The sequence below is a fragment of the Drosophila tropicalis genome, unplaced genomic scaffold, assembly GCF_018151085.1.
Source record: "Drosophila tropicalis isolate 14030-0801.00 unplaced genomic scaffold, ASM1815108v1 contig_158, whole genome shotgun sequence".
Classification (NCBI taxonomy): domain Eukaryota; kingdom Metazoa; phylum Arthropoda; class Insecta; order Diptera; family Drosophilidae; genus Drosophila; species Drosophila tropicalis.
In genome coordinates this window covers 3,452,923-3,465,856 of record NW_027172602.1, presented here as the reverse complement: position 1 = coordinate 3,465,856, position 12,934 = coordinate 3,452,923, and the positions used below count along the sequence as shown (strand labels likewise).

The following is a 12,934-nucleotide window of genomic DNA, read 5'->3' as shown; positions in this document are numbered from 1 at the left end:
CTGTAGCAAGTGTCAGTAACTGAACACGCATTCACGCTCAGAATCATAGTGATACTGTTGTTGGCAAAAGACACTGTGCGGTCGTTTGAGACACTAGATGGGATGTTGATAGTACGGGTGGTAAGATGGGGAGAACGAGGAGCGCAAAAGAAGGTTCCGTCAAGCGATGACGATGAAGTGCAACTTGAACATTGTAGCGGCGGCATCCAGAGGCGCTTGTCAAGTAATTTGTCATACTTAATTGCAACATGCCATGGAAGTTGCGATGCTCTGTTGCCATTTTGCTTTTCTCATGGCTTTATCATGCCTCGTTCTATCCTGTTCTGTTCTGTTCTGTTCTGTTTTGTCCTGTTTCTGCCAGCACTAAGCTGCATTAATTGGGCATGCATTAAGTGGCAGCAACTGTGTGGGCCCATGGAGTAGGGACTTTTGCAGTTTGCAGTTTGCAGTTGGCAATCTGAATCTGAATCCAGAATCCACTATTCGAATCCAGAAGCCGAGCAACATTCGCTGTTGACGACAATTTGCATTACCATCGCTTGCTCAACGCTGCGTATACGCAATGCGAGAGGATTTTCCTTCTTTTTTTTTTTGCAATTTATGCAAAAGTGCCGTTAGTGCAACAACAGAAGCCAATGCCAACAAAAACAGCAAATAGCAGTAATAAGCATAAAGCTTCGTCAATCTGCAGCTGCTTTTATCCTCTTATATTGCCAACATTCCAATGCTTTGACGAGACCATTTAACATGCCTTAACTAAACTGTAACTAAAACCATTAAGAACACTTTTTTAAGAGACATCAAATATTATTATTATATAAACATAATCGAAAAAGAAGTGAGATTTAGAGTATATGTTTTATTAATAAGCAAGATTTCAAGATTGGAAATCAACTGAATTGATGAATTTTAGATGCAAAATGATAATGAAATCACGGGGTGTAGGGGGCCTCGTTTGGTTAAACTTAAGGAACAAAGGAGGCTTTCACCTTTGGCTAGTTACTTGCATATTCATTGAGGCATACTTGACTTGCCACATGACGACCATAAATATTTATCCATTCCACTCACCTGGCAGCATAATTAGAATTCCCAGGCCATAAGTCAGCCACGTGACAGCGGCTATTGACAGCGATGACGATGTGCTAGGACGACGACGACGACGATATGTCTGAGGAAGACTCATTATGATGACTATCGAAGATTTTTGTAGTTACTCCTTTTGTATTTTTCGTTTTGATGATCAACTATCCAATCTATGTCTTTGACAATGGATATGCTCTTGATGCGGAATTCAATTGATTGATATCGACAGACACCCAGGCACACACACACAGACACACAGAGACAGCGTGAGGGAGAGCGATAGAGTGTGTGAAAATAAGTGGGAGAGAGAGAGAGAGAGAGAGCAATAGATATTGTAATGACTGGGCGAAATCAATAAGTGCCTCAGCAATTGTTCTCTTCTATTAGGGCCGACTCGTTTCTTATCTCTCTTTTTGCCTTGAGGCCAATTCTTACTTTGTTGGCCTTGCCGTAAATTTCTTGGCTGTGGTTGCCATTTATCAAAGACAACAACAACAGCAGCAAATCAACCAAAAAGCAAAGAAAAATAAATAATAAATAGAAAAACAAAGTAAAACCAAAAATTCTCTGTGAGCAAAAATCGGCTTCGGAATTGAAGTTGGAGTTGAAAGCTGAGTGTGATGTTAGCTAAAGCTGGCCCGGTGATGGACTCTCTCGTTCTCGGTCTTCAGCAAGGTGTTCTTGCTATCGACATTGGCATTATTAACACCCGGCAGGCGGTCGTTGACCTTGACTGACTATTTGAAGTGTCCCACAAAACAACAACAACGGCAACGAAACAAAAAAACAAACAGAAAATCTGGCGTTTTATTTTTTGTTTTGTATTGTCCTCGTTGTGCTCCTCGTTCTGTTGCTTTTTCCTTCTGTTGCTTTTTTTCCTTTTCTTCTTTTTGCTCTCCTCCACTTTGTTTTACTTGTTTGATTCGCTTCCGTTGTTGTATATTTCCGTAACTTGTTTTGTTCGAATTTTTGGCTACTTTGTCCTTTCGACGAATAGTTCTCCCTCTGCCTTTATCCGTTCGATTCCTTGTCTGTTTCTATATTGTATCCGTCTGCAAAATCATTTAGTATTTCGATTGCTGCCGCTGCTGTAGAAGAGAAGAAATTGGAAAATTGCTATTAATAAATATGGAAATAATCATTTTCCGAATCTTTCTAATAGATTTGACAGATCGAAAAACTCTGAAAAGATAGGATATATAGGATAGATAGGATAAAAAGGATAGATAGGATAGAAAGGATAGAACAGATAGATAGGATAGATAGGATAGATAGGATAGATAGGATAGATAGGATAGATAGGATAGATAGGATAGATAGGATAGATAGGATAGATAGGATAGATAGGATAGATAGGATAGATAGGATAGATAGGATAGATAGGATAGATAGGATAGATAGGATAGATAGGATAGATAGGATAGATAGGATAGATAGGATAGATAGGATAGATAGGATAGATAGGATAGATAGGATAGATAGGATAGATAGGATAGATAGGATAGATAGGATAGATAGGATAGATAGGATAGATAGGATAGATAGGATAGATAGGATAGATAGGATAGATAGGATAGAAAGAATAGATAGGATAGATAGAATAGATGTGATAGAAAGGATAGATAGGATAGATAGGATAGATAGGAAAGATGGGATAGATGGGATAGACAGGATAGATAGGATGGATAGGATAGATAGGATGGATATTATAGATAGGATAGAAAGAATAGATAGGATAGATAGGATGGATAGGATAGATAGGATGGATATTATAGATAGGATAGATAGGATAGTTATGATAGATATGATAGATAGGATATGGGATAAATCAACCTATATTGATTCCGTTTGAAACTAAATAAAGTGGATTTCAATTGTAAATTAAACCAACCATTTGAAGATTCGTGTAAGCTTTATTAGATTAGGGTCCCTTTAGTCAGACCTTTGCGCATCGCTTAAATTGTTGTTGTCGTTTTGTGTGTGTGTGTGTGTTTTTTGCCCTTTTATTTTAATGTGACGCATAAATCAGCCGCCGCCCTTCAACGCGGCTGGTCTCGTCCACAAAGCACATATGCATAAATTCATTTTTAAATGCCCATCTAGTGCAGATCCATATGGAAATGTTTGTTTGTCTGTCCGTCTGTTGTTGGTTTTGTTCTTGCCCTTTTTGTTGCACAATTTTTAGTATTTTGAAATTGTGTGTGCTCTCATTTTGGCATTAAAATTGCAGCAAATACTTTGAATAAATGCGCCAGCAGCATGACAAATGTCTTGCATTAAATATAAAATATGTCCCACAAAAATGTACAAAACGTTACCGACAACCCAGCCAGGCCAAGTCCGACCAAGCCAGGCCAAACTTGTAGGCTGTTTGTCGCACTTTTTTATACACTTGCCATTGGGCCGATCTTATGTACGCATCACACATACATATACAAAACATACATATATATATATATATATGTATGTAGTAATGTCTGTCACAAATACAAGTTGAGAATGTATTACAATTGGTATAAAAGTAAGTACATAAAGCTTCAGCCATATACATATCACAAATGTATAAAGCTTTTCCTGGTGTAAGTGTATAACAAACTACTATCCATATGCCAGCCTAACTCTTGATTCGTGTCCTTGTTGAAATATATGCAGAGACACTGAGAGAAGAAAAAAAAAAACAGACATGATTCTATTGAAAATGTTACAATTAAAAGAAATCAAATGTAAACAAAATGGCTTCATTCTGAGTGGGTCGGTTGCGGAATAGCCTAAGATACTTGACTTAATTGCATATGGATTTTATCTTTAAAAATGTACATATATATGTCTATAATCATTCCCATCTTAATAATATCAAGAAGTTTAGGCCATGAGAATCGGCTTAAGGAAGAAAGAAAAAGAGTTGAGGATAAGAAATTATAAGTAAACTTCGCCCCAAAAAGTAGGCAATAAACAGGAAAAGTATTCATTATTTGCAACAAGTCTATAATTTTTCGTATGCCTTGTAAATTGGAAATTGTATACAACCAATATATGCTTACATAATTCTTTTTCATCCACCTTATTCCTTATTTGTTTTAATACCAGAGCTAGTTTCGCTTTAGATCCGCCTATCAATATAGACATGTATAAAAATGTTGTTCTAGGAAAATCAACTTATTGTAGATTAAAATGTTCTGTAGATATTTAAATTTCAATATCTAATAGAAAGAAGAAGTAGTGAGCCTAATAAGGACTTCCCTTCTGCTTTCTCTCTCTTGCCCCCCTTGTATCTTTTTTTGTCCAATTACTCATGGGCATTGTTCTATCCTCTATAAAGTTTGAATGCTTCTGTAACAAATCAATCACACCTTAAATTGAAAAGAGGATATATTGATTGCATCAAAAGATGATGTTGCAAATATATTTGTTTGTTTCTTTCCATGTACATTTGTATGTTTGTATATGTATATGTTGCTTGCGTGTTGTTAGTTTGAAAAGGCTTTCTGCCAAAGTTTTTTCATTTCTCAATTTGTTTGACTTGACTCACTCAGGCTCATTGTTAGGCCAAGAGCCACATTCAGAGCTGGCACCCATTTATCATCCTTTAGTCAGGCGCGTCTCAAATTTATGTTTAATTTAACAAAAGAGATTAAGCTTTAGCATCAGACACTGGATATACATATGTTTGGTTGTCTGTCTGTCGGTTTGCTTGTTTAGCTTGTTTGTCTGTTTTGTCGGTTTGCTGGTTTATTTGTTTGTCTTCGATAAAAGAGGAAAGTGAAAGAGGAAAAGAGAGAACATATATGTACATATATATATTGGACCAAAAACAATTTATATTTGCCAACTAAGCCAACATACATTGCCATGGATGAAGTCAGTCATCAATATGAAAGCGCCCGCCCAGTCGGTGGCAAAGTCCTTCTCCAACGTTAATTACACCCCAATGTGCGTATGCGACATTAGACAACTAAGAGGCTCCTCCCCGCAAAAAAAAAAAATAAATGAAAGGGATACAAGAAACCAAACAGTCAAAGCCTTCTCACAGCAGGCGTTCAATTAAATGAAGATGAACGAGCGACTACAATGCCGGATGAATGAGATCCTCCATGCCTGGCATGATAGGCAGTCAAATGACAAATGTGTATACATATGTATGTATGTACGTATGTATGTTATGGTTTTGCTAGTGCCCCAAAAGGTAGGCAATAATTATTTCGAATATCCTTAATCTTTGCTTACTCAGAAAACAAAATGAACTCCATAGTTCATATTCTTTGCTTTCAATAGACGCATTTGATGATTAAAGAGCTTAAAACGAAAGCAGTGAAAAGTTTCTTACACTTCGTAATCTTCTTATCTCATCTCTCTTAATATTGGAAGGGAAGCTTTTGTTTTCCCTTTTGAACGCAACAAAATTTGTTCAATTTAAGTTCCATGTAAAAAGAATAAAGTCTAATTCTAAGCCAACTACAAAAACTGTCCATAATCGGCTAGACCATTGAGGTATATGAAAGCAACGATTGATTTAATTTCAGAACTTTAAGATTCCTGCAAAGCAAAGGCCTATTTGGAGATGTGGAATTTGGTGAAGTGTGCTCCCTAAAGTATGCAATAAGCTATCGAAACTAACTACAAACAATGTTAATGTTTTTCTAGCTCTCAAGAGTTATCAAAAATTGAACTTTTCGTATATTCTTTTTTTTGTCATATGGCATACTTTAAGGGGCAAACTAAAGTTATTTTACAACCCTTTTAATTTTTAATGATGAAATTACTGATATGGAATGTTGATAGTCCCATATTATAATTCCTTTGCCTAAACTCTGCACAATTTTGAGGCTCTTCAATATCAAAATTCTAGTCTGGGACTTGAAGTTATTTGCCAGCATCTATTCACTTACACTTACACACACACATGCATGCATGTGTATGTAGATTTTTGCTAACGTTTAATTAAATCACTCAGTTCTCCTTCATGCTGCTGTTGTCGTCGGTGCTGGGTTTTAGCATTACAATAGGCTTAACACCAACTCGTTTTCACACACAGGGACACAGACACACCGGGTAGATACAAAAAGAGAACGATTCTACACCATCAATGTGTGTGTGAATGTGCGGTGTGTGTGTGTGTGTGTGTGTGTGTATGTCTGACTTATCATTTTTATTAAAGCACACACAAATATTTTAACAGAGAGTGCAAACACAAAGGCACACACAGGCACCCCCATTGTTGAGTAGGCAAAACAGAAAATGCTCCACTAGTGGAATGGTTGGGTCCTAGAGGGAACAAAAAATGAACCAGCAACAAAAAGAACTAACAAAATACATACATATGCAATAAAAACAAAAAGAAGAAAGAAAAAAAAAAGTGTTTGTTGTCCGCAAAAACCTCCAAAACCCACCTCCAAGCCCCACAACTCTGGAGCCCCTCCAACAGACCGTCTGACAACTGATGCTATTGCAATCAGACCAGGCCAGAAGCAGCTGCGGGTGAGTGCAGAAAGGATTTGCCGGACAGCAGGAATATTTAGCAGTTTATATTATCCAGAAGAACTTTGCATAAAAGAAACACAAACACAAAACATTCAAGTAGGGATATTTAGTGTTTTAGTAATGAAATTCAAGCATTGTCCCAATTAGAAACCGTTGCTTATACAAAACAACAATGTCGTATAACATAGAAAACGGAATAGATTCTACAAAAAAACCTCGACTCACAAGATTTGGGTAGAATATTCTTCAAGCTTAAAGTAAAACCCAATTGAGTCAAATGAAAATGTCTTTAAGGGTACTTAAGAACTGATACAAAATACATGATCATTTTTTACGTCTTTAGATAGTTTGTAATTTGTATTGTGTATAAAGGTTTACTTATATCAAAAATTTTCATATGAATCAGTCAAATGAATCAATCACAATAAATAATTGGATAGAAAGTAGCCTTGGGACTCGGGTACACACACACACACACACACACAAACGGGGAATGCATTTGTTCACATCATAAATTTAAATTCTTTCAATATTGTGACAACACGATTCCGTTGAAGTTTTTTTTTTTTAGTTAGTGCATTTCCCACTGATGCTATTGTAAATTGGTGACAAAACAAGAGAAAAAAAAAAAGGAAAATAACTAAAGAATCATTCCCAAAAACCAAACTGATAGGTATCGGGAATTCATCGATATTTTTGTTGTTGTTGTTGCTGCAGTGGCATAAATTTATGTCGTATAAATCGTGCGGTTTGTCGCTTTTTGCGGTCATGAGATTACGGCTGGCTGCCCACGAGCAGAGACCAGCGACCAGGCAGTCGCCGCCAACAGCCTCCCATTATCCTCTTCCCGCCAAACCATCTCAAACGAACGGATGGTGGGGTGGGCTGGTAAAAGGAGGTGAGGGTAGGAGAGTTTGCATTCATCAATCATTTCGTCAAGCAGTTTGCACGCTCAAATGCGCAACACCGCACCGCAAACAATACATCAACGCGAGACGCGACGAATGGTGACACTTTTTCAATGCACACACACACACGATCAAATGATAGAATATGGATAGAGGTAGCAGTCAGAAGGGGGCGATTAGAAGTGGGTGAATTTTACGGGTCACATTTTACACACACATATACACACACACACACATCGAATCAGCAGCAGCAACGAACGGAAGCAATAAACCTGATTTACTTTGTACATATAATTTCTTTGTGTTGGCACATTATATCGACCTCGGTCCTTTTCTTCAACTCACCTCTTCTCTCGTCTCCTCTCCTCTCCTGATAATAGAAGTAGCAACAGCATCGTCCTGCCGCTGCATCCTTGTGCTGAGCCCATTCTCACATGTTTTCACAACACTGTGCATTTCCATTTTTGTAATATTTCTTTTCTATTTCGATTACCGCCTGCTGCATCGTCTCCTGTTCCCTCTTCCCCTTCCTATCTCTCCCTGTTTACCCCTTCTACTTTTCTCAACGTCAATGTCCATATTCGCGTCCTCCACCAATTCGTTCAACTCCCCCTCTAACCATCGATGTTTCATGTCCATGTCGAGGCTTCAGGTTCGAGTTCGAGCAGAAATGTTTCCTTAATCCAAAAGAGCTTCGCATTCTCATGTTTTGAATGCCTTCTCTGCAGTTGTATGTGTGTCTGTGTGTGTCTCATGTTGTAAAAAGTTTTATTTGTCGCTGATTTGAGTATCGAGGCCAGCGCCTATGTGTATGCTATGTTATTTTTGTTGCCTCTCTTCTGCTTCCTTTTAGCTTTTGTTTTGTTTATTTCAATTCAAAGCACAAAACAAAAATGCAAAGTAATGCAATTTATCTGAAAACTATGCTGATGCTGTTGCTATATAGCTATTGCCGTTCCCTGACTACCCAACCCCCGTACTCCCATACAAAGCCTTTTCTTGCAACAACAACAATAAAGAAATAGAAACAGGAAACAGCAAAATGGAAACAAAAAATGCCAACGACCCGTCCGACAAGCAAACACACACATACTGTCACACACACACACACACACACATACACACAAGGAAAACAAAGCAACAATTTTTAAATGTTTCATGTCGTTACAATTTTAATTCAATTTTGACGTCAAATGTTGACAACGAGATGACAAAAATTGGTTAATTAGATTTCAGTTAACCTGATAATAATTTTAAAAACCGATTTCCCCTGATACCCCGAATACAGCTGAAACTATTACTTAGGATTAACTTTCTTTTCTAAGCCTTAACTTAAGTTTAAATTAGGGTTAGATTAACCTAATGATTGACAGTGATCAGTGTCAATCTAATCTCCGTTTTGGATGTTTTAGACCCCTTCTTGGGTCTAAGGATATTTTGAATGCAGCCCTATTCCATTAGACAAAGAGCACATACATACATATATTTGTACACATGCATAATGTATATATATTTGTGTATTTAGTTGGAAATGCCTCAGAAACCCTCTTAATACAGCAGCTTTTCTTTTTTGTGTACTTTGGTTTTCTCATTCATCCGATTGGTCTGATTAGAATTGAGCTTAAGTACAGTCCCTGGCAAATACAGAGTAATACAGACAGGCTGAGGGCAAAGGTCGAGGGGGAGGTGCACATGTATGTACATAAACAACATTTTTGGCCATTACGAATTTACAGTTGCTCGCTCGCCTTTACCTAAATATAATTTGCTGTAAGAACCATAATATGATACGCATGTCCGATCTAGCTAATCCCACAAAATCTTCGTACATTCATACATATGTACATACATACATACGTATACTCTACAGAATAAGAAAAACGATAACGAAGAAAAAAAACAACCCGAAAAAATGTTGTTGTGACAAGTTTTATTTACACTTAACGCAGCTTAACAGCTCCTATCGAAAACAAATTCCAAACATTAGGTCAAGGCAACGACATTTCAATACCCTGCTAAGTTGGTAGAAAACTTTCATATATCGTATTTAACCCAAACTACTCGACAAAGAATTAAATATACTTGGGACCAAACCTATTGCCACGAAAGGAAAGAGGTAAGATATACTTTGGCCAAAACATTTTGTTAGAAGATATACCTAAGACCAATTAAATAGTTAGTTAGTGTTATTGTCCAAATATTAGCCTTTCTTTTACTTTCTTTTTAAGATTTTTGCAATGCTTGTTACAAAGTTTTTAATGGACTCGTTGAGATCATACCAAAATGCAGGGTATTACCAGAAGCGAAACTTTATATATGAAGGCACACACATGCATGTACATTTCTGAGTGTGTATTTCATGTACTTGTATGTGCGTGTATAAAGGAGCTATGGGACAAAAAAGGTTCTGAAAAACAAAAAGGTTGCCCCATTGTGGCCCATTTTTTTTTTTTTTCGTTTTCGTTTTGTCTCAATGGGACGCTGAAACGTAATCAGAATTGCCCGTAATCGGGCGCTACGCATAATTTTTTACAAGATCGAATTTTTGTCACATTTTGGTCCTTCTGGTGTTAGTTTGTTGCTTTTTTTTTTTTTGGGAATAGAGGTGTTAGTGCGGGAGGAAAGGGGGTTAAAGAGGTGCTGGCTTATGAAAAATCTTGTGCATTGACCTTTTTCCATGCGAATGCCAGCCGGGTTAACTGTAAAGGGACTTAGTCATACAACAACCTCTCTCTCTCTATCTCTCTCTCTCTCTCTCTCTCTCTCTGTCCCTTTCTCTCTCTTTTTACCCCATTTCTATATATTTTTGTGAAATGCTTGCAGTCGATTTGGTGCCTAAATAAATATGGGACCAAAAACAAAACTCGTTTTGCTGGGCTGTAAAATGTCAAGGACGTTCAAATTTACGTTTTGAGGTTGACATTATGCTTCGTTTGGCATGCGGCTAAGATACATTTGTATCTATATATGCATATGTACATACATACATACATACATACATATGCGTTTGTCTATATTTTGTTCTACTTAAACATTTTGCACATTTACTTCATATATGTATGTGTGTATACATATATTTTGTGCAAATGAAATTTGTAAAGCAATCAAGGTAATTACCCAAGATTTCTGTTCAAGTTTAACGAACTGTAGTATACACTTTTTGCAGTCACTGTTTCATATACAAAAAGCAAATTCCGACAGTTCGATTAAATATAAATAATATTGGGCAACTGAACAATGAGAATCCGGGTTCGAACATCGAATCCCAGACACTAGTATAGATGTGGTTTTCCAGTGCTTGTAAAACATAGTTAGGTTAATAGATAGACTCTATACTACATAGTTATACCTTTAATTATAATAAATAATATTGAATGGTTGATGAAAATTTTTGATTAAAATTTGTTAACAAATGATGTATAGATATGGTTTGTGTGGATATAAAGGTAAAGTGCGCTTAAATTTCAATTATATTGTGAAGGTAAGCATTTGCTTTAATAGAAAGTCATTCGATTCGAATGTAGTAGGCTCTTTAGATGCATAAGTACATAGGTGTCTCCATTATCCTGCTCGGCATTCTGTAGTTGCCTTGGTCTTTCGGGCTAAGTGAATTCATGCATAATTAAGTGGATTGTATGTTGCCTTTTAGACACCGTCAGCGGCAACGGCAACGGCAACGGCAACGACAACGGTAGCTCGATCGGTGTTGAACCCTCTAGCCTTCTTTTGCCACTCATCTCAGGCTACTCGCAATTAACTTTGCCAATGGGTAGGCAGACCTTCGTGCAATTAAATAAACGGAGAACGGAGAACGGAGGACATGGAATGTGAGATTGCTCCCCAAAGAATAAACACAAGCATACACACTCGTACATGGCAGGAGCAAAAAAAATGAGCAAGAGAAAGTCAAAATAAAAATACGAAATTGTGAGTGAAACAAGCCCACAAAAAAAGAAGTGAAGAACACAAAGCATACCGAGAACACACGGCGTATGAGTAACTAACAATTACGCATATCTCTCGGCCTGTACACACAGCGTTGTCCCTCTCAATTATTAAAGCGGCATTCGGCTTCAAATTTTACAAACTGCAAAAGCCAGCAAATTAGGAAACCTGAAATGGCCTCACACAGACCAGAGATACATACGGAGGATAGATAGAGAGAGAGAGCGAGTGAGAGGGAGAGGCTTAGATACTGTAGGCAAAGGCTATTTAGTTGATGGGTAAGGATATTCGTATATGTACCTACCTACATACATACAACTTCTGTGTATCGCAATCTTTAAAGCAATGCAATTGCCAAAGAGAGTAAGAGAGATGGAGAGAGGGGGAGTCACGAATATTTCAAACATTGGACACAATTGGATTTTGCATTTTGCCAGAACGTAGCAACGGGTCACAGTTCTTTTCTGTTTTGGTTGGACTTTTTGGGCCATTTTTCATGGTTTTTACCTTGTTAACTTTCATCTAATAGAGATTATTAAGACTGAATTCGTCTTACATGTCTTCATGTGAAGCATTCAACAGTCAGTTTTGCCAACAATTTTTGCCTCAATGTTTTGCCCTTCTCGCATTTTGCATTTCTTTAACTTAACTGGCCCAGAGCCTTGTACTTTTACCTGCTTCTTATGATTATTACTTGGCGCCTTTTAGCGCTGTAAATTATGTTTATATTGTTGGAACGTGTGTAAAAAGGTTGGTTTTGCCCAAAAACAAAAAGGACCTGAAGTGCCTTTAGACGAAGACGACGACGACGATGGCGTTGGGGGAAGGTAAACGAAGGAGCTGGCAAACTCCTGCAAACGAAAGAAGCGACAGCATAAACTTTGCTGATTATGTAGGATACCTGGCATCAGGCAGCACCCAAGCACCCAGACACCCAGATACCCAACCAGCCACTAAGGTACTCTAGCACTTTGGTACGTAGGTGTCACGGCGTTGGCAGAGATGAAGCTGATAGAGCTCGGAATCAGCTCAAAGTACCCAAGAGGAGCACTGGGTCAGACGATGGAATCGTTTTCGTAGCACGCATTGCGGCGACGGGCAACCGCGACTTTCTATTCTATTCTCCCTTTTCATTTTGCTTCATTTCACCACCCTTCGCTTGTCTTGTCGTGTCTTGTCTTTGGTCTGCCCGACAACAAAACAAAACGAAAACAGAATAAAAACGAAAAAAAAAAACAAACACAAAATAAGAAAAACCGAAGCAAGAACTGTTGAAACTTTAATGAATTCTCGCGCGCGCTCCGCGCTTTGGGGCACACACTTTTCGGTAAGTAATTTATGTTGTTGCGTTTTGTATATACAATTTGTTGTTTGGATATCCAAATGGTTGCTATTTTTTAATTAAATTATCCCCTTAGAGGTGCTGAAGGAGTGCAACGGGGGTGAAAGCAATGCCAAGTGAAACTTGTAAGACTAATTTAAATGGAATTCGGGTTTGTTGCCTTTTTAAAGTTGAT

The 12,934-nt window shown here is 37.7% G+C and overlaps 1 protein-coding gene across 3 annotated transcripts in view; it reads right to left on the bottom strand.

Moving 5' to 3' along the window:
* Positions 1-12,934, bottom strand: part of nAChRalpha7 (nicotinic Acetylcholine Receptor alpha7) — a 114,411-nt gene that overhangs the window by 97,048 nt on the left and 4,429 nt on the right. For 2 of the 3 annotated variants that reach the window (XM_068302519.1, XM_068302517.1), the window contains one exon: positions 1,072-2,174. In XM_068302519.1, coding sequence (XP_068158620.1) covers positions 1,072-1,186 — 115 coding nt within the window. In that variant the 5' untranslated portion in view covers positions 1,187-2,174. The remainder of the gene's footprint in view (positions 1-1,071; positions 2,175-12,934) is intronic. The other variant, XM_068302518.1, reaches the window with a different exon arrangement.